This window comes from Podospora pseudocomata, chromosome 6, assembly GCF_035222375.1.
Source record: "Podospora pseudocomata strain CBS 415.72m chromosome 6, whole genome shotgun sequence".
Classification (NCBI taxonomy): domain Eukaryota; kingdom Fungi; phylum Ascomycota; class Sordariomycetes; order Sordariales; family Podosporaceae; genus Podospora; species Podospora pseudocomata.
In genome coordinates, this window is record NC_085890.1 from 4135566 (window position 1) to 4159057 (window position 23492).

At 53.2% G+C, this 23492-nt stretch overlaps 11 protein-coding genes and 1 non-coding gene across 12 annotated transcripts; 5 read left to right on the top strand and 7 right to left on the bottom strand.

Moving 5' to 3' along the window:
• Nucleotides 1–170: 170 nt before the first annotated feature.
• On the bottom strand, nt 171–1112 carry QC762_611010 (uncharacterized protein; the record flags this gene model as incomplete). Its single annotated transcript, XM_062892782.1, has 2 exons — nt 171–630; nt 686–1112. The coding sequence occupies 2 exons, from the start codon at nt 1110–1112 to the stop codon at nt 380–382; spliced, it is 678 nt and encodes a 225-aa protein (XP_062741398.1). The 3' UTR covers nt 171–379.
• A 329-nt stretch (nt 1113–1441) lies between these two features.
• QC762_611020 (uncharacterized protein) lies at nt 1442–1672 on the bottom strand (the record flags this gene model as incomplete). The annotated part of the gene is made up of 1 exon (XM_062892783.1): nt 1442–1672. One exon carries the CDS (start codon nt 1670–1672, stop codon nt 1442–1444), a length of 231 nt encoding a protein of 76 aa, XP_062741399.1.
• A 1438-nt stretch (nt 1673–3110) lies between these two features.
• On the bottom strand, nt 3111–3923 carry QC762_611025 (uncharacterized protein; the record flags this gene model as incomplete). Its single annotated transcript, XM_062892784.1, has 1 exon — nt 3111–3923. The coding sequence occupies one exon, from the start codon at nt 3921–3923 to the stop codon at nt 3111–3113; it is 813 nt and encodes a 270-aa protein (XP_062741400.1).
• A 464-nt stretch (nt 3924–4387) lies between these two features.
• Nucleotides 4388–6650, top strand: QC762_611030 (uncharacterized protein). The gene is made up of 2 exons (XM_062892785.1): nt 4388–5357; nt 5409–6650. The coding sequence occupies exons 1-2, from the start codon at nt 4827–4829 to the stop codon at nt 6207–6209; spliced, it is 1332 nt and encodes a 443-aa protein (XP_062741401.1). The 5' UTR covers nt 4388–4826; the 3' UTR covers nt 6210–6650.
• Nucleotides 6651–7266: 616 nt separating this feature from the next.
• Nucleotides 7267–8277, top strand: QC762_611040 (uncharacterized protein; the record flags this gene model as incomplete). Its single annotated transcript, XM_062892786.1, has 1 exon — nt 7267–8277. One exon carries the CDS (start codon nt 7267–7269, stop codon nt 8275–8277), a length of 1011 nt encoding a protein of 336 aa, XP_062741402.1.
• Nucleotides 8278–8584: 307 nt separating this feature from the next.
• QC762_0102940 lies at nt 8585–8658 on the top strand. The gene has a single exon. It is a non-coding gene; the product is annotated as a tRNA-Val (tRNA).
• A 430-nt stretch (nt 8659–9088) lies between these two features.
• QC762_611050 (uncharacterized protein) lies at nt 9089–9898 on the top strand (the record flags this gene model as incomplete). Its single annotated transcript, XM_062892787.1, has 1 exon — nt 9089–9898. One exon carries the CDS (start codon nt 9089–9091, stop codon nt 9896–9898), a length of 810 nt encoding a protein of 269 aa, XP_062741403.1.
• Nucleotides 9899–9984: 86 nt separating this feature from the next.
• Nucleotides 9985–11406, bottom strand: QC762_611060 (uncharacterized protein). The gene is made up of 2 exons (XM_062892788.1): nt 10880–11406; nt 9985–10817 (listed from the first exon to the last, which is right to left on the bottom strand). The coding sequence occupies exons 1-2, from the start codon at nt 11209–11211 to the stop codon at nt 10757–10759; spliced, it is 393 nt and encodes a 130-aa protein (XP_062741404.1). The 5' UTR covers nt 11212–11406; the 3' UTR covers nt 9985–10756.
• A 354-nt stretch (nt 11407–11760) lies between these two features.
• QC762_611070 (uncharacterized protein) lies at nt 11761–14581 on the bottom strand. The gene is made up of 4 exons (XM_062892789.1): nt 13311–14581; nt 12619–13228; nt 12252–12562; nt 11761–12199 (listed from the first exon to the last, which is right to left on the bottom strand). Exons 2-4 carry the CDS (start codon nt 12679–12681, stop codon nt 12028–12030), a joined length of 546 nt encoding a protein of 181 aa, XP_062741405.1. The 5' UTR covers nt 12682–13228; nt 13311–14581; the 3' UTR covers nt 11761–12027.
• A 217-nt stretch (nt 14582–14798) lies between these two features.
• On the bottom strand, nt 14799–17244 carry QC762_611080 (uncharacterized protein; the record flags this gene model as incomplete). The annotated part of the gene is made up of 2 exons (XM_062892790.1): nt 14799–15434; nt 15493–17244. The coding sequence occupies 2 exons, from the start codon at nt 17242–17244 to the stop codon at nt 15114–15116; spliced, it is 2073 nt and encodes a 690-aa protein (XP_062741406.1). The 3' UTR covers nt 14799–15113.
• A 729-nt stretch (nt 17245–17973) lies between these two features.
• Nucleotides 17974–18822, bottom strand: QC762_611090 (uncharacterized protein; the record flags this gene model as incomplete). Its single annotated transcript, XM_062892791.1, has 1 exon — nt 17974–18822. One exon carries the CDS (start codon nt 18820–18822, stop codon nt 17974–17976), a length of 849 nt encoding a protein of 282 aa, XP_062741407.1.
• Nucleotides 18647–21071, top strand: QC762_611100 (uncharacterized protein). The gene is made up of 7 exons (XM_062892792.1): nt 18647–18855; nt 18934–19684; nt 19734–19864; nt 19917–20429; nt 20480–20557; nt 20622–20799; nt 20857–21071. The coding sequence occupies exons 2-7, from the start codon at nt 19110–19112 to the stop codon at nt 20930–20932; spliced, it is 1551 nt and encodes a 516-aa protein (XP_062741408.1). The 5' UTR covers nt 18647–18855; nt 18934–19109; the 3' UTR covers nt 20933–21071.
• Nucleotides 21072–23492: the final 2421 nt, after the last annotated feature.

A 23492-nucleotide genomic window follows, 5' to 3' on the forward strand; every position in this document is an offset into this window, starting at 1 on the left:
CTGCAGCCCTACGGCGTTGGGCCACGTTTTGTGCAGGAAAGGCGTCCAATGAAGAGATCACGGGAGCCCTCCCGCCTCCTCCATGTTTCTTTGAGGCACGGTTTCCAAACCCAAGCTTATCTTGCAGATGTAGACCAAATCAGAGGCCGGCATGACGGAAGAAGCGAAGAGGCGAAGGAGCGCACATGCATGCATCATTTTGCCAGCAGTGCTTCTAACGAAGCAGATCTTACATCAGCACTGTCTCCTGCACGTGCGTATGCGATCCAGTCAATGCGTTTTAAACCGCAAGGAGGTCGCCGATATTTACAACATCATCGCCGAGGTCCTTTCGTGCCGTCCGCTCACGCAACAATGCTACATCTGCGGGCCGTCAAACTCAGTTCAACACCTCCTCACCCTCCTCGCGCGGCCTCTTCCAGAGCATCGCGTAATGCGCCACGTCACCCAGGGCGATCTCTTCCCCGACTTGCTCAAACCCGAGCCGTGAGTAGAGATACTTGCCCTCGGGGGTAGCAATCAGGAAGGCGTCTCGCTTCTCCCTGGCGGCCTGCTCCAGGCCATGCTTCACCAGCATCTTGCCAATTCCTCTGCGCTTTTGAGTGGGATCCACGCCGAGAATCATCAAGTCTGTGTCAATGTCAGTTGTGTTGTAAGTGAGGAGATTCAAAGATAGGTAACTTACACCACATCTGGCTGTGCCCTTCTTTCCCCAGTGTTTGCTCAGTCACCACCTCCATGAGCCCGAAGATTTCTTTCAGAGCATCCTGGTCCAGCGAAGGCGGCAGCACGTCAACCTCTGTTTCGCTTGCAGTCTGGGGTTTGGCTGTCGGTGGGAGGGAGTCTGGGGTCTCCCACTGGGCATATCCCACAATCTGCTCACTGCCATCTTCCAGCTTGTCGACAACAACATAGGTTTTCTTGCCGTCCTTGATCCGCCTGGTGTTGCGGGCAGCCCTCCACTCGGCCTCCTCCGTTGCAGCATCGGTGCGGGCGAGGTGGTGCAAATGCGCCGGGAATAAAATCCGGGAGAGGGTGGGCCCGAACGAGTCGCGGCCGATGACGCCGATGCGCGGGGAATCGGCGACGGTGGCTTCACGGAGGGTCAGCATATTGTTTGTTATGACTGAAGTGGATATGAAGTCCTAAGAGATGGAGAGGAGAGGTGAAAGGGGACAATGACTCATATACTACAACTGGCATCATCCAGGTTTTGTGAGCAAAATTTGGATCTGTCACTTGCCGACGACAACCGGCCCGAGTCAGCGTCACTGTGGAGTCACCGAGCTTCCGAACTCGACAAGGTGGCCCCGGCCGGGTCTCTAAATGCGAGCTGGGGGGCTACCTCGAATCTAGGGATTACGATCATGCCAGAATAGGAAGCTTGTATTCGTTGTCTTAGAGAATAGGATGACGTATCACCACCTTTTCGCAGCTGATCCTACCCTCCGCTGACGAGTTGATTGCGAGGACAGCGTCCTCCTTTGACCGCACCACTCTTGTCGGCATCGGCTTCCAGGCTGCGGCGTGATTCTCCAGAAACCATGTCATAACTTTGTCCTGCCGGCTCCATGTCCACTCTGGAGATTGTTTTGACAAGGCACCCCATTTGCGCGAAAAGATGGCAAACTCCCAATCCGAATCCCACTCTCTGGGGACTGGGCGAGCGCATGCCAAAGCATCTCGCTCTTGATCACCAGAGAGACATTGCTTTCCCCAGTAGCAACTGCTATTCTCGTACGTTGACCCCGCATCTTCCAACCCAGTTTCAACGGCATCAAACACCGCTGTCAGCGTTACATCGAGGCTCTGGAGCGTCCGTTTGATCTCCTTGGTGGTTTCCTCTGGGTGCGTATAGTCAAATACATGCGTTGCCCCGATGCCCCTAAGCAGGTCATGATTCTTGGTCGAGGCCACAACAAAGATGAACTCGACGCCTATCTCTCTGGCCACTTGAATGGCTGCCCACCCAACCGCGCTAGCACCGCCCCAGATGAGGACTCCTTTTCCTTGAGAATGGGTTCCTGAGGGCAGTTGTTCAATTCCAGCACTTGCGAAACCAACCCCGAAAATATTGATAAATGCATCAGCAGCAGTCAACAGAGAAGTAGGGAGGCCTGCTGCTGCTTCCGCACTGAGGCCTTCAGGCCGCGTCCAAATTAGATCCGACCGGGCAAGAATGTAGGGTTGATGAGCCCCAGCATGAAGCGGGCGGTGTGGGCCTGGCCAGGTCAACCCCAAGACAGGAGTGTTGGTTGTAAGATTAATGCCAGCATAGTCAAAGCCGATGATGGAAGAGTGAAACCCGAGATTGAAGTGCTTTTTGTCCGCAGGTTGGATAGCGGAGTGAGTGACTTTGATAGGGACATGAGTCTGGGGGGCTAAAGGGAGAGGCTGCGATGGGGAAGGGAGCGGCGATGGGGGTTATCTCGCCATCAGAAGAGAGAAAGAGGGCGGTGAGATGTGTTGTAGCTTCAGTCATGTTTTTTGGGGAAAGTTTGGCAAAATGAACGGCATGGCCTCGTAGAGATTCGTGGCAAGGACTGGGTCATCTCTTAACGTTTTATCGTCGACAACTCTCAGTCTGGTGTGCTTGATCAGATCAAAGGAGGTATCCCCGGACTTCGGCGGAGGGTTTGCCGGTGATGATTAGAAATCTTGCTGTGATTTTTGATCTTTTCAATTTGTAATGGTCGCACCAGATTATGGCGTCATTACGAAAACTGTCAGCAGGTGATCTTGGGTCTTACCCAAACCCTTTTCCCAATTGATTAGGGGTAAAGGAGGTGAAAAGGAGACATTGGCAATGATGGAATACGCCTCTTTCTACCTTGTACACTGATTTTATTCGTTGGCTGTAATGGGAAACTTCGATATTGGTTTCACAAAATGCATTGTTTACTGAGATACCTTGGGACGTATCGAAGCATATGAATTGCGGGAATCCTAAACTCTGGAATGTAACCTGCCCTACAGTCCAGAAAAAGTCAACGAAGTACCTAGCTAAAAGAGTGACAAGAAGCTCCGAAGATACCCAGCTAACAATCTTTTTACCCCTTAAGTTCCCCACGAACCCCATCGTTTGCTCAGAAAATTTCTCTCATACCCTCTCAGAAGCAGTTGTTCTTGACAGTACTGATACCCAACAGCTCGGCACTCAAGTTGACCAAGATTTCGCCACCAGCCTTCAACTTCTCGGCCTTGGTGGTGGCTCCCAACATGAGCTTAACAGCCTGCTTCGCACCCCCAAGCGCCTTGATGTACTTCTTGATCCTGAGCAGCTTGGCAGCAGGCACAGCAGTGGTGGCCAGGAGTTGAACAATGGCGGCAACACATTTGGCAATCTTCCACAGCGAGGCCCTGGCGGCGAGCTCACCCCTCTCGAAGAGGCTCAAGTTCTCCTCAACGGCATCAACATAATCGGTGTCCCGCTTGAGAGCCGTTTCGGGCTCACGGTCTCCGTTGGCAACGAGCCACTGGTGGAGCACTTCATCTCCCTTCTCGAGGATGTCGTCGGGAATGCGCTCGATCTCGGCAAAGAGGTGGTCGAGGGGGAAGTCGAAGTCGCGAGTGAAGTTGAAGTTGGCTGCCCAGGTGGCAGGGGCCTGTGCGCGAGCTTCCAGAACGGCAGGGACACCCGCGTCGTTCTCAAAGTCGTCGGTGTCAGGGAGAAGGCCATGATTGTCATAGGGGGCGGGAATGGCGGTGACAGTGGCCACAAAGAAAGCGGCAGCAGTGGTGAGGAGTTGGAACTTCATGTTGATGGTTGGAAGTCTGAGAGTAATGTAGTGGACTGTTGCTAAAGGGTTTTCGAAGGATGAGCAAGCTAGATGGTGCTTTGAAAGCTGTTGATGATGAGGGTGATTATGGAGAATAGACACGGATGAAGTGGCCCCCTTTATACAATTTTCTGGCTCTTTCATGAACCTTTTTGGCCTTTGCTGCTGCTCTCATCCTCACCACCACCCAAAAAAATCCCACGTCTCACCTTCGCACCAGGATAATCTTGGAGTTGCTGACCCGACTCTGGGCAACTTCATTAAGCTTCGGTCTCTCAACTTGGAAATCATCAGGGGTCGATTAGGTTATGCAACAAGCAGTCTCTCTATCTCCAAGTACATGCGGCGCAGAACAAGGCTCTGCCCCTGAAATCATGCGGCAGATAGATAATCGGCAACGTGAGCCTTGTCAGACAGGCTGTGGTCTACATCTTTCTTAGTGAGGTGGGACAAAGGTTGAGCCGTGCCAAGGTAAGCGTTGTGAGTATAGAGATGGAGGGTTACATTAGGCGTGCGGCGTTGGGCGCAGTCGTTGGCCTGAATAAGTCCAGCTGAACTGCAGAAGAAGAGTGTTTGGATGAGCTTGTTTGTGCCACCCCCCGCACTTTGATCTGGCCAAGCACAATGAGATATACCTAGATGATCTGCAACAAGTGTATTTCACACGGGTGGTCTGCGGGAGCTCAAGGAAGAAGAAATATGGTGAGCATGATGTATCGAGAGAGCAAACTATTTACTAAAATGAATACAAATAGAAAAAGCAATATGCCCTCACAACCTGACCCACTTCAACCGGTCCTCCCACATGATCTTATCGCCGACAATGACAAGTGATGCTGGTTGACGACCTCCAACGGGCAGGCACCGTGCATTGTTCACGATCCAATCAAGGCGGTCGACGTCAGCGTCGGACGGACATTGTGGGGACGGCGTTGAACCGGGCATTGTGGATGAATCAAGCACAGCATTATCTCCGGTTCTTTGAAGGAACTGCTCTGCCATTTCTTCTTTTCGACAGAATCACATTGATATAGGTCACGGTCATAGATGGGTCAGCTTTCTGCCTCTTGCCCCACCGATGGGCAACCACATCGGGCGGCGGTGGTCGGCGCTGGAATAGCAGGCTTGTGCGCCGCCATCGCCCTCCGTCGTGCAGGATGGCATGTCGCCGTGTACGAGAAGAGCAGCTTCAAAAACGAAATTGGTGCGGCCATCACGATAACTCCCAACGCGACCTTGGTCCTGGAACGGTTTGGATTCGACTTTTTGGAACTCGGCGGCGTTCGCAATGAGATGCTCCTGCGCTACGAGGCGAAGAACTTGTCCCTGCTTCAAAAGGAATACTATGGCCCTGACTCAGGCGCAGAATGGAGTCGCTTTTGGTCAGTTCACAGGGTGGACTTGCACAGCGGGCTCAGAGGGCTAGCGACCCAGACGCAAGACAACACACCAGGGCCACCAGCAGATATCCGATTGGGCCAAGAAATTACGGGAATCGATTGCGAGGCCGGCACAGTCAAACTCAAAGACGGGAGACTGGAGCAGTATGACTTGGTAATAATAGCGGATGGGGCTCATGTAAGTCTGGACTCTTTCATCACGCCCAGGAAGGGAAACTGATCAGCATAGAGCCGCTTAATTGAGGATTTTACCGGGAATCCGTCCACGGTTCACCGTACAGGCCGGTCTATTTACAGATGGCTGGTATCCATGGACGAGGTCAATGCAGATCCTGTACTCCAAAACCTCTACACAGACCCGCAGGGAAGTCGGAAAAGCGGCTTCGTGGCTTGGGTTGATAAAGAAACCAGGATACTTTGGGTCAGCTACAAGTGTAGGGGCGGCAAGGTGCTGAACAATGCCGTGGTTCATGACACGCAAACCGGTGAAGGAGAAGAGGATCTTTGGCAGTCTCCCGTATCACGAGATCAAATCCTTAAGGTGCTTTGCAACTTTCACCCGTCAGTTCAAAACATGGTCTTCATGACGGCCGAGGACGGCATCAAAGCCCACCACCTCTACAAACGGCTTCCACTCCAAAGCTTTGTTCGTGGAAAGACGTTGGTGATGGGAGATGCAGCACATGTCATGATGCCCATTCATGCGGCCGGAGCAAGCGTGGCTATCGAGACAGCGGCCACGTTGGAAACACTTTTCGACCTTTCCGGGAGCACATGGACGATGGACAGCCGGCTGGAGATGTTTGACAAGCTCCGAGTGCCCCGATGTAACCTCGCCATGCTTTCTTCCAACGCTGGCCCGGAATGGCTCCACGTTCCGGGTGTGGAGGACGAGATTCGAAAGTACTACTCTGGCCCTCTGCCGCCTGCTGGTGCCATGCCTTATAGCAGTGCGTTTAGGGACGTCTTGTTCAAACACGACGAATACCGAGCCGCAAGAGAGTGCATGGACAAGACAGCCAAGAACTAGGTGGACGAGGTGGGAAAGAGACGGAAGACCAGCAGAGACGGATAAATTGCTGCAGGCAAGGAGCTGTGCAGTAGAACAGATGCAAATGACACGAGTTTTGATTGCGCCAGCTCTCTCGGGGTATGTCACCCCATTTGCGTGGTCTTGGATGCCAATACCTCCTCAAACTCTTATCAGATGAGGAAGTTGTGGGTAAATCAGACATTTCCCCCACGTTTTTGTCCTCAAGGTATCCAGGAAATGAGTGAGTGGCGGGTATGTACCTGTGGTCGGGTTGGATAACGAGCTCGCTCTCGGTGATTTGGTGAATGTGGAATGTGGTGGGAGGTGACAACAAGGTGATTTTCCTTCTCAGGCTATGAGGCAACCCTCATTCATCACACCTTGAATACGACGTTCCAATGACACCCCAAGGGATTCTAGAAGAATTCCCCCCCCACATTGTCAATCCCTATTCGGGCTGCATCCAAGCGAGACTCTCTTGTGCTATCACAAGCTGCACACCTCGACAGTGCCGAGAGACAATGCTGTACCGCTGGCTATATGAAGTGTAAATGTAGCGGAGCTTCTTCGGGTTACCGCCAAGGCGGATTCAACCTTTTATACAGACTCTGGCCCACGAAATGACGGCACGACGCCCGCCGTTCCTGCATGACCCCAGCACAGCGTCCTCGGTAAAATCGGCAGCCTGTCATTTAGCCTCTATCTGGAATCTCACTTGCTTATAACACTGCAAATGCTCCGGATAGTGCCTCACTGTGACGCCCAAGACGTGTAAATTAAGAAAAGAACAGCTTCTGAGCGGGTTCCTGATCTAACAGCCGGCAGCCGAGATGCCTTCTCCAAAAAACCAAGACCGTGAGGTCCCTAATCAGGGCTTGTGGGGTGAAGGGTCAAGACACGGGGCATGAGGGGGTCGTGGATGAGAGATGAAGCCGAGTGGAAATTGATTATTTACATGAGCTCTCCCATCCCTTCGTCGGGAGTTGCCAACTTGATCCTGCTCCTCGTCCCGCCCCTCTAGACCGACGACAGTGAGCGTGAAACGACAGCAAAGATGAAGTCCATGTACATTGGACTGGCAGCAGCTGCCTTGTCGTGGACAGGCGTGCTGGCCAGCGAGAGCAACAACGCCATTCCCAACGAAGCCCTCCTCGCTCGTCGCCCTCGTGTGCTCCAAAGCCGCCACCGAAACGGCACCACTGACTACGCCCAGCTTGGTCTTCGTCAGGAAGGTGGCAGATGCGGAGCGGGAGTTGGACGCTGCCCCGATGGGCAGTGCTGCTCCGACTATGGCTTCTGCGGTTTGACCGTTGACCACTGCCATCCTCTGTTTGACTGTCAAGCCCAGTATGGTGTCTGCGGATGGCCTCCCCCGGTGCCTGCCACCACATCGACTCCTCCTCCCCCCCCAACGACCACGTCAACCCCCCCACCCCCTCCCACCACCACTTCCACCACTGCTCCCCCGCCTCCTCCTACCACGACAAGCCGTGTGGTTGTAATCCCCCCGAGCAGCACCTCATCGACTCCCTCTGTTCCCCAGCCTACTGGTCCCCTGGTTGTGACCACCAATGGCCAGTGCGGAAACGGCACCATGTGCATTGGAAACCCCAACTACGGCCCTTGCTGCTCGCAGTATTTCTGGTGCGGTTCCTCAATTGACTTCTGCGGTGCCGGCTGTCAGTCCAACTTTGGTGCTTGTCTCGGCATCCCTGGTCTGCCTGGAACTCCCATCAACGGCACGACCACAAGCACCTCGCCCGTTGTCCCGCCCACGACCACATCCACCCCGGTTGTTGTGCCTCCCACCACCACCAGCACCACCACCACGAGCTCGACTTCCACCAGGACCACCTCCACCACTTCTGTCGCGCCCACTCCTACCCTGGTCCTCCCACCCGGTCAGAGATCTTCTACCGACGGACGCTGTGGCAGCGGTCAGAACTGCTTGGGTTCCACCTTCGGAAGATGCTGCTCGCAGTTTGGCTGGTGCGGCGATGGCGATCAGTACTGCCCGTATATTGTCGGGTGCCAGCCCGAGTTTGGCTACTGCGATCCCAACTAAGCTGCAGTTCCCTTGTTTACTGTAGAATTACGCGTTGTAGACAGCAATTGGGTCTGTCGTTCGTGCGGAGAGAGAAGACTTGAAGGTTTAATGGCTGGAAGATTACAGCAAATATCAAGTTTATGTTCAGATTGAGTCCCTATTTTGTTCCAACATGTGTTATGATCCACCAATTGTCAAAAAGCGACCGCACCTATATGAAGTGTGCCGATGATGTCAGTTGGGGTAAGCAATAATGAAAAAAGGGGGGTACTCCATGGGCGGTGGGCCGAGTGTGGATGGGTGGGGAAGCAAAAATGATGAAATCTGATTTCGTCCAGGCTCGAACTGGAGACCTTCAGTGTGTTAGACTGACGTGATAACCAACTACACCACGAAACCATCCAATTTGTGATGATCACCGCATGAAATAGACCTTGTGTAGGGATGGCAACGTGACAATAACGAACATCACACATGGTCTACAAGCAATAACTGCCCAGCAAGCAAACCGAACAGGATACAAGTGGCATCTAACTGTATACTTCACAAATATCAGCCCATCCAGCAGTCATGGGGTGCATCGGCAGATGGTTGCAGCGGGTGCATCATGCTCGGCTGAATCTGATGCGCCATTGGCTAGCTAACACCTCAGCCCCTATTCATCTCCTGACACTTTCCAATACAATGCCGGCACCGCCCGTGTAAAAATAAGCCTATAAGAACAACAAGCCGCCAGAGCCAGCGCAAAAATATCTTGACAATTTTTTCTACCGTCCAAATACACCTGCATTACCTTTCCCCATCACCATCACCTGCATTACCATTAACCATGAACCACAACATCACCGACGTTGCCCCTTACCAACCGCTACTTCCACGTCTGCACTCCCCAACTTCATATCCGAAGAAGAAGAAATCCGGGATATTTCCTGATCTCACCAAGAATATCAACTTGGGCGAAGACATTGACCTCGTCGTTGGCCTCACAGCCACAGCGCTCACAGCCGACCAAGTCCTCAAGCTCAAAGACAGCAAAAAGCACAAGGCCATGCATTTAGCAAAGGCCAGCCTGAGTGCCGCCGCCGCCGCTACCGCGTTTACCATGATGAAAAGAGAGCATAATGAAAGAGTCGGGCGGGAGAGGACACGTCGGCGTCCCGAGAGTGAGTCCAGGTCAACTCTTAGCACAACAAAAGGCGAGAAGCACGAGTGCCACAGTAGGAGCACCTCACGATCTAGCTCACGTCCGAGATCATTCGAGAGAGCGAGGAGAAGAAGCAGAAGCCGAGACCGGAAGCTGCCCTACCCTGACTTGGAAGCACAAGAGCCAGAAGATCACAAGGTACGATGGGCTCTAGTTCCCTCGCCACCATTTCAGGAGGAACATCAAGAGCAGCGTGCAGAGAGCCCCGAAGACTACAGCTACGCGAGCTCGCGTCTGGCGCCACCGCCAGACGAACGATACCACCACAGAGGCAGGGCTCGGACAACGTCACCAGTCCGCAGGCAAGACGATGACCGGTGGCCCGATAACCATCGGCACCATCACCGAAGAAAGAAGTCAGAAGGACAGTCAAGATGGCACACTTTCTTTGACCTGCTTGGTCAAGAGTTATTACAGAGGCAGCAGAAAGCTTGAGACGACTCTTGGAGATATAGACAGCACTTTTCCTTTAGATACAAACTGAGACAATCAAAAAATCGTATATGTAACCCAATACACTACTCCTAAACTCCGATCATGCCGCAGAAAGCACCCACTACAAATCCTCTTCGCTCAAAAGATCCCAACTCAACCCCTCGTCAGAAACCTCGATCAGCCCAGGTGCCGCAATCGTAGCCTCCACCACCTCGCCATATGTCGTAAAGTTGTCTTTTGAAGTGAGAGCAGCAATCGTCAACCCGACAAGTATATTCTCCTCAAAAGGGAACTCAGCCTCAAACCTCAGCTGTGCGTTGTTCTCGCCAAACCACTCGACATCTTCAACAGGCACACTGATGGGCAACAGCTGTCCGCTAAAGTAGGTAACAAACAGATCCGGACTAGTCTCATTGATGAACTGCTCTGCTTCGGAGGAGCCGGTCAAATTGGCAACAAAAGACAAGCGCTGATCACGGGGCTCAATGGTTTGGCCTCCTGTCACATGGGCGACCTCAAGAGGCGGGAAGATTGGGATTTCAATCTCGCTGATGTTGAAGGGGCAAGAGACGACGAATTGTTGAAGCGCGCTCCAGGCAAAGGCGCTGACGTTGGTGTTCAAGAAGGGTTTCTGCAATGGCTTTTGGTTAAGAAGCAGACGGTAGAAGCCAGACTGCTGCCCTTCTTGGCCGATGATGGAGGCGACTTCACGAATAGGATCCAAGTCCCCGTTGACGGCTAGCCCCTCCGCCGCATCCTGAAGTGTTCCGAGAACGACATCGGTGAAGGTGGCGGCGAGAGCGATGGACGAGTTGATGTCGGTGGCACCGGGGAAGACGTACTCGCAGGGCTCGGGGATCAGAGAGGCGTTGAAGTGCTTGAGAACGTTGGAGGCATCGATGGCGTGCAGTTGTTCTTGCTATTGCATAGGTAAGGTAGTTAGCATCTGCGGAGGTCTGTGGCAGGGAAATGAACACTTACAGCCAAGACGGTCGCCAGGATTTCGAGTATCTCCACTTTCTGCTCTGTTGGAAGTGTGAAGCCGGGCTCGTCCGTAGTGATGTTCTCAATGAGGGACGAAAAGAAGGCGACTTCAAATTCTCATTGAAGCTAATCAGTTGGAAAATGGGAATGCTGCTTTCGTTCAGGGAGGGCGGGGGCGGTGTATCTGACAGTGTGCCATCTGCTACGTCTTCGACGAATTCAAGCTGAGTTGCATTCGGGTTAGGAAACCCGTCGGCGGTATCGTGGCGAACAACTCTCCCTGTTACCAGGGCCATGGCTACGAAAAGGAAGGCTAGTTGGGAAAGCATGATAGCTGGAATAGACGGAAACTGTTCAGGAGAGACTCTTTAGAAAATAACCCAGATTGCCAGTTTTTGGCGTGTTTTATTTATGCTGGTTTGGCCGGATACCTGTCATTTATAGTAACCGCTTTTCCTTTGGGTCGTGAAACTGGATTTCCTATTGTTAGATTTCGCTAAAATGCTCTCAATCTGATCAGGGCAAGACTGAATAGTTAGCTTGAGAGTAGGGCACAGACATGTCTACCCAAACTTGTACTTTGTACTTATGATGTCACATCTTCTCGGACAACGAAATTGTTGTTTAAATATAGCCTGTAATTTAGAGTCTTGAGGTTGGATGCGGAACAAAGCTTTCATACCATCCGTTCTGACCCGGTCGGCCCGAATAAGCTACTGAAGATTGGGGAATCGGAAAAAGGAACTCTGCTACTTTTACCAGCGTTGGGAACGAGCAAGAATACCTACCTAGGTGCCTAGCTTGGGCCCAAAGCCTCGGTTCCCTCCTTTCAATGTGGTTCTCAATCACCGACCTCAGCAGAAAGTCACCTCTGGGAAGTTTCAAGTTAGAAAGTTGTGTGAATTTGTCGTTCAATGTGTTTTAGACAATCTATAGCAGGGAGATAAACCAGACCACAAGCACCCCTTCAGACAACGGACCGGTGCAAATTTCCTCCTCTATGATGGTGTACCGGTAAGTCATACATGTGAAAAAACTACAACAAGCGAAACGAATGGAGGGAAGAATGAAAGTTTTCCGTCAGGCCTGTATGACCGTAGGAGTTCGGTTGTACGCTGCGAACAGCCAAGGTGTACTCAATGTACTCAGTACCACACTGGGGCAGTGGTCCAGTGCTGCAACATCCAGTTGATGGCATAAGTCCACTCTTGAGAAAAGTAGGCTGCCAGCTCCTGTATCTGCTGATCGTCTGGCACGACATCGCCCCACATTTCAGGCCTGGCTGCTTCGATTTCAGCATAGGTGGCCACCAGATTCCTGCCATTCTTTGTTAGCCCTTAATCACCAAATAAGCTGACAAGGAACGTACTCCTCTGTGATCTTTTCTAGTACCATCCAGGCGAAGTTCCAGCTCCTGTTGGATTGCGGGTCGTTTCGGACCAGGCCCTGGGCGTACGTCAACATTTCCCCGGAAAAGGCGTAGTTGGGGGTGAGCCCCCGGAGCTCGGAAAGCATCTGATTTGATTCGACGTAGTAGATCCAAGCCGAGGTCATGGGTTCCTGGAAAGCTAGTTGATCATCCTCTGTCTCGGCATTCGCTACCAAGCGTTCCACACGACAGAGCTCAGTCAAGGTGTTGATGCGGTGGGTAAGGAGAGACTCGATGATCTGGCGCGCTGACTGCTGCAGGGCTGTTAATTTATTTGAGCACGAGCGAGAAGGTATGCCAATCATACTGAGCCGGATGCACTCGAGCTTCCAAACTTGTGTCCAGTTCGACGTGAGCGCGAAGATGACATGGTGGGTTTTGGTGTGAACGAGAGCAGGTTAAGTCAGTGTGTGTGTAAGTGACTGAACTGATGGTAGTGAGATGTACAGTGACTGATGATGGAGCTGGGCGAGCCTGATGTAGATATAAGTCTGATGGTCTGGAATCTTGAAGATGCGGTGGTCTTGGATTCAAACTTGAGAAAGTGACTGCCTGGTCCAAAAGTGGATAGGTAACGGCACCATACTGACGGTACTCTTCACCCCTCCACACTCTCCCAGTCTACCGGGTCAGGGACAGCCCTAGGCTAACCGGAATGGCACCCAACCTAGTGTACTCGAAGAAGAGACAAGACATGCCATCCAATCATGTTTGCAGACAGGACGACAGATAATGTTGGGGCTCTTACCGGGTGGACTCACCAGATCAGTATAAAGATGACCGGGTGGTGGGCAGAGTCAGACGGGCGAAGCTTGAAAAGACGCCCCAAACAAAAGGCAAGAATGGGTTCGGTGGCCATGGTACGCTATGTGCCGGAGTGACCATGGACCAACGGACAGTGCGGCTCGGGGAGTTATCTGCCAGACGTGAAGCAAGGGTTGTATTAGTGTGGGAATAGGTAACCATTTCCAACCATGACGATGGTGGGTCAGTACCTACCGAGTGCATCTCCTGGGCAGAAGAGATAGTTCTCATGTGCTGGATCTCTTGGTCTTGTTCGCTCTTGGAGAGGAACATGCGCGAGCCCTCTGTCTGCAAAGCCAGTAAACTGTTGGTTGCAACCCCTCACTCACGGAGCGTTGGGTGATGAACTTTCTGGGAACAATATCACCACTGGTCAAGCTTGTTGCTATCTTAGGTGCACAGAATCAAGGCTCAGGATCAGGCATGTCATGGCTTGCAGTGGTTGACTGGCAAGGCACCGTATAACGTCGAATTTGTGGGTTTGAATAATCAAGACGCACCATGAGGCATCATGCCGTCATGAGATGAAGGGTGGAATGGATGAGTGGGCTAGGCATAGATTCGTCCTGAGCTCATTTCGAGTATTGACCGTCTACTCTCTTTCCTGACATCTTGAGTTGTTGCCTGAGAAAATACATGGGTCTCTGAGGTCTTGATTCCACCCTCATGATTGCAGTCAGATTTTAGCGCATTATAGTGGCACAGCGAAACAATCCGCGATGCACCACGGATATTCCTGTATGTTGGAGGTGGGATCCAAACAAGAACGAGCCTCGTAGTCAGAGTCGGGCGCGAGTTGTAAGCAGTCAAGCCATGAGTGAGGAGCCGCGTTTATGTTCCGGGAGAATGGACAGGTGGGCGCGGTGCATTTGAACCAATGGAGGTGGCATCGCTGAGCTAAGAGGGATGCCTGTCTTGGTGTTTTGCATGTAGGGATGATGAATGACAATGCCACTCTAGGGTATGAGTCTGGTCAAGACCGCTCCGATGTCACCGACTGTTTGCCGAGTTGCTGATTGGTGGCTGTTGTGAGTGCAGTTCGGGCTTTCCACGTGGAACTCAGCTGGTCTCGCTCCAAGTGTGCCTGCCAGGAACCAACGGCGATCTGTTTCAGGCGATCGGTCCCCGGCCCCCGCGGTAGGGCTGAGACGAATGGGAGCAGGGGTGACAAGAGATGATGGTCATCTCGTAATCTGGATGCCTGAGGAAGCCCAAATCGGGTTGCGGAATCAGCGCGCCCATCCGAAGACGCAGCAAGACATCTGTCAAGTTGCTGGCCATCTATACCTGTGCATTTCTGGTGATGAGATAGAGGACACGAGGTGACTGATGAGGGCGGGTAAAGACGCTGTGACATCACCTCTTGCGTGGGGAGGACCCCTGTCTGGCTGAATGGCTGTAGACCCTCCAACGTGCAGTAGCGGCGCATTCCAACTCCCGAGCAGTCATCTTCATTGGTCTCCTTACGTGGAGATACTTTTGCCAACCATAGCCGGTATACAGAGCAGATGGAAAATGTGTTTCGACCAAAGAATGCTCTGTAGAGTCATGAATGCCTTGACAATGTTGAGCGCGTAGCCCAACAACTGCGGTGAGGCAAATCTTGCCCAAGTCACGGCCAGTCCCCATAGGGGTATCGTCAAGAGCGAAGTTTTTAACGCCCATACCGGGTTGGGAAGGTGACTGCCAAGGCGGAACTGATGATAGACACACTGTCTTCTATTTGCGTTTTGGAATCCTTTCCAAAGCGGTTTGTAAGCTCTTCACTTGTTGGGGGTACATGTAAGCGAAGACGACCCAGTTTCAACGTCGACTTGTGATATCCTTCTCTTTGATGTTGAAAACAAAGTAACCTAAAGTCATCATTGTAACAGGTGCCTTCTATCCCGACACAGAGACTCTCTGTAATGGCCCCCAACATGACAGACAACAGCTCCCCACCCCCATCGTCTTGTTTCGCGCCAGGTAGACAGTCTCACCTTGTAGTCATCCTTTGTGTCACCTGCCAACAGCCCTTTCCTCGTCAACATCCTCATCGTCCTGTCCATCTGCACCCTCACCACCTTGCTCTTCCTCACCTTCGTACTCGGCACTCTCTAACCCATGGCCTTTGATCACCCAGCTCCAGATCCACCCGCCAAGAGTGACACCAGCGAAAAGACCCCATGCGAGCGCCTCTCCCTTGGGCCTGACACGCATGCTCAAGGTAAACAGGCCCCCAGACAAGAATGGTCCCACACTCCTCCCGGCGGCTGACAGCGTTTGAGCAATCCCGTTCAAAGTTCCCAACGTCTCATGGGAGGGAGCCGAGTTTGTGATCTGGACACGTGATCTGGGTCAGCACATATCAGAGGTGGGGGTAACATGATGAACTCACCAGAAGCATGACACTACTCAACCCCCCGACAGCGCAGATGTTCTTGATGATTAGAATGACTCCCAGCTCGCTATAGAGCCAGCCCTTGCCGCTGCCAATGCCCAGGTTAGGCGTTGAATCCAAGTACCCAATCCAGGGCATAAGACTCATAGCAACCGCCATTCCAAGTAGAGAATACCGGTATGTTCCCAGGTTCCCCATCCTCGCCTTGAGCCTTTCAAACACAAGAGCCTGGAAGACAATGGTGGCCAGGCCTGCAAGGGACAGGGACAGGCCGATGATGCCCGGTCCAAGTTCGCGTCCGGTGGGGGGAGGAGCAGAGACAAAGATTGGGTACAGAGAGTTGAAAGAGATGTTGGCAAGCTGAAAGACAAGATAGGTTCCCAAGACGGCCATGGTATTTCGGTTGGCCAATTGTCGGAAGGCAGACTTCTTTTGCGACGGAGTAAGGCTGTTCGCATCCTCGTCATCTTCATCAGCTGCCTTGGTATTCGCCGAACTGAGAAGTGCCTGCTGTTCTTGGCTATCTTGCTGGTGGTCAGAACTGACGGATTCCGACCTGTGTTTTCCAGCTTGTTGTTTTCTCCACGGCCGCTGGACAATGCTTTTCAGCCACCCCATCCAATCACGCGGGCCTCGTGCAGATGTCCCATCATGTTCTCCTTCCAAGGTTTCCTTGAACCATATCCCTAGCACAATGACACTGACGACCAAAAAGGCCGCCACCACAAGATTTGGTGTCAAGTAGGGGTATTTTGCCCCGTCAACCCCAGCATCCGTCTCCACCAACAGACCACCCAGGGCGGGCCCTGTAATGCTTCCAAGCGAATAGATGACGGGAAGCCACGTAAATGCTCTGCTCTGATTCGTCCTGTCAGTGACCTCGCCCAGACACGTAGGAACTACTGCCGCATTCCCGTTGAGCAACCCCATAGCGACGTGCACAATTATCAAGTGCGCATAGGTGGTGCAGATGCCAAAGAAGCAGAAGCAGCCAGCCAACAAAGATGTCCCGATCAACATGACAGGCTTGCGTCCAATCCTATCAGAAAGCCACCCCCACAGCAGATTGGTCGCCAGCTGTGCCATGGCAAAAGCCGATGCGAGCAAGCCCACGTACATGCCTTCCTGGCCGGAGGGGATCTCGGGAAACGAGGCCACCATGGCTGGGAGGTAGGGACCAATGGAATTGAGGGCTGTCTGCTCTGCCAGTGACAGGAGCGCGAGCAAAGCCAGTTGTCTCCACGGTAGCGGCGTTGAATTCGGACTCGTATCAGGTCTCGTGTGGTGGTGGCTGTAGTCTGACCCCTCGCCTCTTCGCGATGGCGATGCGCTGGAGCCTCGTTCGTCGGCTTGTGAAAAGTAGTGGCTGTTGTCCTCTCCATGTTCTTCTCGCGATGGCGAATGTCTGAGCAGTGACCGGAGCCATGAGTTCTTTCTCGGCCGCGCCTGCTGAGGCTGGTTGGAGGGTGTCGCGGGGGGTTCGGTCGGAAATGTGTGGTATTTGGCGGTCGACTGTCGCTGGACCGGAGGAGGACGGCCGGCGACAGAACTCTTTCTTCGTCGGCGGCGGCTGCTTGATGGAGATTCGCGATAGGGAGAGAGATCGGGAAATGGCTCACCGGCGTGAAACGATCCGGAATGGCGATAGCGTTTGACGGAGGGTCGTGGGATGCTCGACTGCGACTGCGGGTGCGACTGCGAGGCTGTCGCGGTGGTCGCGCTGGCAGCAACGGCGCCCGTGTGCACCATTGTTGATGATGGCTGTGTCGTACTTGCTCAAGGGTGCGGGCTCTAAGATGAGAGAGGAAGACCTTCAGCACCGCTGTCTCTCTTCAAGGTCAGTGACGATGGAGGAACGGGCCAATGGGCAGCCAGGCAATTGCTCAACGGCCCGGCTGCAGGGGATCCCAGTCGCTCCAGGAGGTGATGTCATGGCACCCCACGCCGCAATCGACCGATGATGTGTTGACAGACTACCAAGGTATCGTCAAATGGTAGGGGAAAATAGCATAGGATAACTGTTGTGGATTTGGCACACACACAAGACCTAGATGAGGAGCTGTCAATGTCAATGTCAGTTGCAGATCTGCCAGATCCTCGGGCATCTGGGCAGTGATCAGGATGCTGTTGCTGCCCGCAGTGCGTTTACCCCGCATCCAGACAATTTTGTGTCAAGAGCCCCACCATACCTTATGGAAACGTTCTGGAAGCTCAACCTCCAAGCTCCAAAGAAGAGACCCCACCTCAGCTTTCATCACAAGCGCCTCCTCGGCCTCCTCTCATTGTCTCTGTCGACCACCACCTCGCCTAATCCGCGTCGCCGGGACTTTGGAGTTCAACCATGGAAAACCGCGCTGCTCAGCCGCGTCACAACACCGTCGGACAACACGGGCAGCCAGTCTCACGCGCGCGACCATCTAATCGGGCACTCGGTTTTTGAACAAATTTATTGGCAGACAGCATCCATTGTATCGTACTCTAAAAGACAACAGTCCTGGTGCCGTTCAAAAACACCCTCCTCTCGGCATACCACTTGACGGCGGCCGCAAGCACTTGGCTCTCTACGTTGGATCCCTCGTCCACCAGCGCCTTGGGGCTCAGGCTGTGGTCCACGCGGGCAACGCGCTGCTCAATGATGGGCCCCTCGTCAAGGTCAGCCGTGACAAAGTGCGCCGTGGCACCGATAATCTTGACACCGCGGTCGTAGGCCTGGTGGTAGGGCTTGGCGCCCTTGAAGCTGGGCAAGAAGCTGTGGTGGATGTTGATGATCTTGCCGCTCATGGCCTCGCACAGCGTCGGGCTCAGCACCTGCATGTAGCGCGCCAGCACCACAAGCTCGACATTGTGCTCTTTGATGAGTTCCAGGATCTGGCCCTCCTGTGCCGCCTTGGTGTCCTTGGTGACGGGGAGGTGGCGGAATTCGATGCCGTAGCTGGCGGCGAGGGGCGCAAAGTCTGGGTGGTTGGACACGATGAGGGGGATTTCGATGGGAAGCTGGCCCGTCTTGGCGCGGAAGAGGAGGTCGTTGAGGCAGTGGCCGATTTTGGACACCATGATGAGGACCTTTGGCTTTTGTGCCACGGGCCGGATGTCGTACGTCATGTCATACTCGCCGGCCAGCTTCTCAAAGTGCGGGCGCAAGAACTCGGGCGACTCGGTCGGTGTTGGGCCAAAGTGCACACGCATGAAGAATTTTTCTGTGACGGGATCCGAAAACTGCTGCAGGTCGATGATGTTGACCTTTTCGCCGGCGAACACGCCCGTCACGGCGTGAACGATGCCCGGCTTGTCAGGGCACGACAGCGTCAGGAAGTGGTCGTTGGCCATTGTTGAAATGCGTGCTGGGTGGGTGATCACTGGGTGAGTGAGTCCAGACGAGGTCATTCAGTGTTTTTGCCTCCTCAGTTTCAGGAATGACTCAACTAACGCACTTCGGAGCTGCCCGTTGGAGATGTGTCCACTGTGGAGTTTGGAGTGTGCACGCTAGGGTTAGGGTACCTGTATTTCGCTTGGCAGCCCCTGAGAGGCACGAGGTCTCGGAGCGACGACTTGACGTGTTGCAGTGCGGGAATGATATTGGTTTTGGCATACCGGTGTGTCACAGTCTGGACAACATGGACATCTGGTCTTTTCTGAGCTCATGCCCCGGCCAGGGTGCTCTTTTGACGACAGCAGATCGATATCATGAGCAGGAAATCTTGACCGGCTGGTTCACGTTTCAAAAGACTGTCGACATGGCGTGCTTGTTTGGTCTCTTGCTGCTTCTGTCAGCGGCTCTCCCTTGCTCCTTTGCTGTTTCTCAGTGGAATGAGGAAGTCGTGAACGGCATCCCTTACCGCACCTTTTACCACGCGGACACCAACAGCAAGCTTTCGATAGTCAGTAACTCTGGTATCTGCGAGACAACCCCCAATGTGAATCAACTCAGCGGATACATCCGCATCAGCGAGGACATCAACCTCTTCTTTTGGTTCTTTGAGTCTCGTAACAGCCCTGCAACCGCCCCTTTGGCTCTGTGGCTCAACGGTGGCCCAGGATGCAGCTCGATGCTTGGTCTCTTTGTCGAACATGGGCCTTGTCGTTTTCCTGATGGATCGCCAGCGGGATCTGACCCAGTGTTGAATGAAGAGAGCTGGAACAGCTACGCTAACATGCTCTACCTTGATCAGCCCGTTGGTGTGGGCTTCAGGTTTGTTGGTCTATCTCAACGCGCAGGGAACCCGGTTAACAGACGAAAGCTATGGGGTAGGCCAAGTGAACGCCACCACTCAGGGCTCGGTCTATGTGTGGACGTTTCTGCAGGCCTTTCTTGCTGCCAAGCCTGAGCTAGCCAAGTCACAGTTTGGCCTCTTCACTGAGAGCTATGGCGGTCGGTATCCTCTTGCGGTGCACAGTACTTCGCGTAGGCTGATAGCGTTCAGGACATTACGGGCCGGACATCGTCCGCTTTATCCAGCAGCAAAACAAGGTCGTAGACCAAAACGTTTCCAACGCAGTCAAGATCGACATTATTGCCTTGGGAATCAACAATGGCTGGGTCGACCCCAAGCTCCAGTTTCCTGCGTACCTCGATTTTGGACTCACCAACAACTACAGGCAACTTGTGAATCAGTCGCAGTATTCAACTGGAATCACTCTATACCAACAACGATGCGTTCCAGCATTGAAAAACTGCACCGTGACCACAGGGTCAGCGGAAGATTGCAACCATGCCCACAACACCTGTTACGATGCGTTGGGTCTCTTTACCGTGGAGCTCCAGCGATTCGACCTGTACGACGTCAGAAGGGTCGACACATGGACTGGGATCCCAGGAACAGATATGTACCATGAGTATCTGGCGAGGTCTGACGTGAAGGATGCCATTGGCGCTCAGCGCGACTATACCGAGTGTTCCGACATCGCCTGGGGGCTGTTTGACAGTACCGGAGACCGTGAGTTGTTTTCTGGGCGACTGGGCTACGCCGCGCTGACAGCGATATAGCATCGAGATCCTTCCTCGGTGAGCTGAGCGAGGTTGTCCAGTCAGGTGTGAGAGTGCTGTTGTGGGCCGGGGATGCCGGTGTGTTTGTTCCTGGTCTGGTTTCCTTATCTGTCAATGAAGCTGACATGCATGTCTGGCGCAGACTATCTTTGCAACTGGATGGGCAATCTTGCTGTTGCGAACGCGATTGACTATTCAGGGCAGCTTGACTTTGTCAAGAGAGGCATGAGCGCCTATCAAGTCAACGGAACATCTTTCGGCGAGTTCAAGACGGTCGAGAACCTAAGCTGGCTTCGAGTGTATAGTGCGGGGCATCTTGTGTGAGTTTTTATTTTCTAGTCCATCACACTCTGGCCGCTGACGCTTGGCCGTCTTAGATCCTCGGATCAACCGCGAGCCGCACTGCAGGCATTCCGCCAGACCATGGAAAACAGACCACTGGAAGCAACTTGAGTCGATGTACAAGTTGGGTGCTTTTGCCCTGTTTGGATTTGAGTTGCTGGGAGTTTCGAAAGGAGAATGTCTGCTGGATAGAGAAGGATCAGCTTTTGGCAAATTGAACCGAGTGTCCAATGTCACAATCATGCCGATACATGCATGCAAGTGTATTTGTCACAGGCTAACGTACATTATAAGCGAGTCGCGCATATAAGCGAGTCGCGCATATAAGCGAGTCGCGCATATAAGCGAGTCGCGCATATAAGCGAGTCGCGCACTCTCTGTTACCCTACCACAACTATCCTCAATTACACAACCACAACACTAGGAAACTACAATAACTGAATCAGAAACAGATGAATCAGATGATTCTGCAGCCTCCTGGCATGTACGTGCATTATGGCCAGGCTTGCCGCACACACCACAGCACCGAACCTTCGTACGAGCTCCCCCTGCATTACCGCCATCCTGCTGCGTTTCTTGCGCTGCCTCCCCACCCACGGCCTTCTGGTCAAGTATATCCTTTGCATCTTGCAGAGTAAGTGATCCTCCGAGCCGCACACGTGTTTTTTTGGCTCTCCGGCGCTTACTTAGTGCCTCGTTGGTCTTGCGGAGTGAAGTGTTCTCTGCACGAAGGAGAGCCACCTGGTGCATCACAGCCATTGTACTCTTAGCAAGCTGGTCCACAGCAGCCAACATTGAAGTCGGGGAGCTATTTTGATGGTTGGCAATGCGAGTCTTGATAAGCGTTGACTGCGAGTCAGCTTCTCGGGGTTGTGTGGTGTCTGGAAGACCCAAGGTTGTGCAGTGCCGGGCCGTGAGTTTGGAGGTGTTGGCGTACGAAGCTTTACATCTAGCTTGGAAAGCACCCTCTCTGGATCGTACGGCGCAAGGCCAGCACCTGCAAAGCCACCCTGTATATTCTTCTCTGTTATAGAGGCAAAAAAGGCCTCGCGGAAGGCACAGAGGAACTCGAGCTTGCTTACGTGGTTGATATGCATGCGCATCAAGTCCTCGATCTGGCGGCCGTACGCTTGCTTCAATGGCCCAAAGCAGCCGACATCGAGTGGCTGGAGGTAGTGTGAAGAATGCGGAGGCATGCAGAGCGTGATGATGTTGTTCTCCTGGCAGTGGCGCTCGAATTCGGTCGAGTGGTGGCTTTCGTGGCCGTCGAGGATCAACAACCGATATTTGCCCTTTGTGCGGGACGCTGTATGATAGTCGAAGTGCTTGATTCAATCTAGGCCTACCAGATTGGTAGTCCAGCCATTATCGGTGGTTGCGATGCGCCAGGTAGACGGTAGGTTGCACTCGGTGTACCAGTTAGCAAGGTGGTACTGTGCGGCCAAGATGATGAAGGGAGGGATAGCCCAGCCGAGGGCATTGACTCCCTGGATCACCGTTGCCCATTCGCGGTTGCCAGGCTGGGCCAGTTTCGCCTTGCTAAGGCCGTCTGAGGTCGTAACTACCATGCCCGCGAAGATAATACCCATCATGAACCCAGTCTCGTCGAAGTTGTAGACATCGTCATCCACAATACCGTACTTGGCCTTGGTGTTCCGCACAAGCGTGAACCACTCGCTGATGACCTTTGGATCCTCGCACTTGGCCCTCTGGTAGTCGTATCTACGTGTAAAACGCGTACGGAGCTGTGGCTGGCGTTTGACGAAGTTGTTGCCCAGAGCTTGCCAACAGGGGGCGCGTCGCGTACGCGTAGCAGTTGGTTGGCCATATCTTCCACACCACGCAATCTTGGTGGAAAAGCTCGCGCACATAGCTCAATAACGTATTGAATAATAGCATCCTCTTCTGATTGAGTGAGCTTCTTCGAATTGGGCGTGGTGTCGCGTCGTGCAGGCCGGCCAGCGCGTCGGTCACGGAGGGTTGATGGTGGTACATTATAGAGCTTAGCTGCGGCTCTGAGGCGTAATTTTTCGTCCTTTTGGAGAGCTTCAAGGGCTAAGATTACCCTCGCTTCCTTTAAAGTAGGTGGCATGTTGGGTTGTAGAGAAAAATGATGTTAAGTGTAGAGAGAACGCGTCGCAATGGCCAGTGCGCGACTCGCTTATATGCGCGACTCGCTTATAATGTACGTTAGTGTTTTTGGCTGCTTGGCCCTGAGGATGCTAACAGCCTAGACATATTCAGGTAACGGTTGACCATATATGAAAGCTCCAGATTCCAATTCTCACAGGCTGGTCACCTCCACGGTCCTCGCACAGGTTTCCATTTTTCTGAGACAATATGCGGGTGGCAGTCGTCGGTGCCGGGCCTTCGGGTCTAGTGACACTAAAGTATCTGCTCTCAGCTTGTGACTCTCTGGGTTCTGACCCTGTCGAACCGATCTTGTTCGAGTCCGAGTCATCGGTGGGGGGGGACGTTTGCTCATCGCACATATGAGGATGGAGAGGTATGTTTGCAGGATGCTTTGATCACTCACCGGCTCACCAAGTGTACTGTAGCTTATATCTTCGAAACAGCTTACGACATTTTCCGACTTTAGGCCTCAGGACTCCGACCCGGACTTCCTTTCGACTGACCGTTATGTCGAGTACCTCAACGATTACTGCACACA

Coding starts and splice junctions, on each gene's coding strand:
- QC762_611070 (XM_062892789.1), bottom strand. CDS start 12,681: ATGTCATCTTCGCGCTCACGTCGAACTGGACACAAGTTTGGAAGCTCG. Junction 12,563..12,618: donor GCTCGAGTGCATCCGGCTCA/GTATGATTGGCA, acceptor GCCCTGCAGCAG/TCAGCGCGCCAGATCATCGA. Junction 12,200..12,251: donor CTAGAAAAGATCACAGAGGA/GTACGTTCCTTG, acceptor AAAGAATGGCAG/GAATCTGGTGGCCACCTATG.
- QC762_611100 (XM_062892792.1), top strand. CDS start 19,110: ATGGACATCTGGTCTTTTCTGAGCTCATGCCCCGGCCAGGGTGCTCTT. Junction 19,685..19,733: donor CCCGTTGGTGTGGGCTTCAG/GTTTGTTGGTCT, acceptor AACAGACGAAAG/CTATGGGGTAGGCCAAGTGA. Junction 19,865..19,916: donor CTTCACTGAGAGCTATGGCG/GTCGGTATCCTC, acceptor GATAGCGTTCAG/GACATTACGGGCCGGACATC.
- QC762_611030 (XM_062892785.1), top strand. CDS start 4,827: ATGGGTCAGCTTTCTGCCTCTTGCCCCACCGATGGGCAACCACATCGG. Junction 5,358..5,408: donor TAATAGCGGATGGGGCTCAT/GTAAGTCTGGAC, acceptor TGATCAGCATAG/AGCCGCTTAATTGAGGATTT.
- QC762_611060 (XM_062892788.1), bottom strand. CDS start 11,211: ATGCTTTCCCAACTAGCCTTCCTTTTCGTAGCCATGGCCCTGGTAACA. Junction 10,818..10,879: donor TCCTGGCGACCGTCTTGGCT/GTAAGTGTTCAT, acceptor CCTATGCAATAG/CAAGAACAACTGCACGCCAT.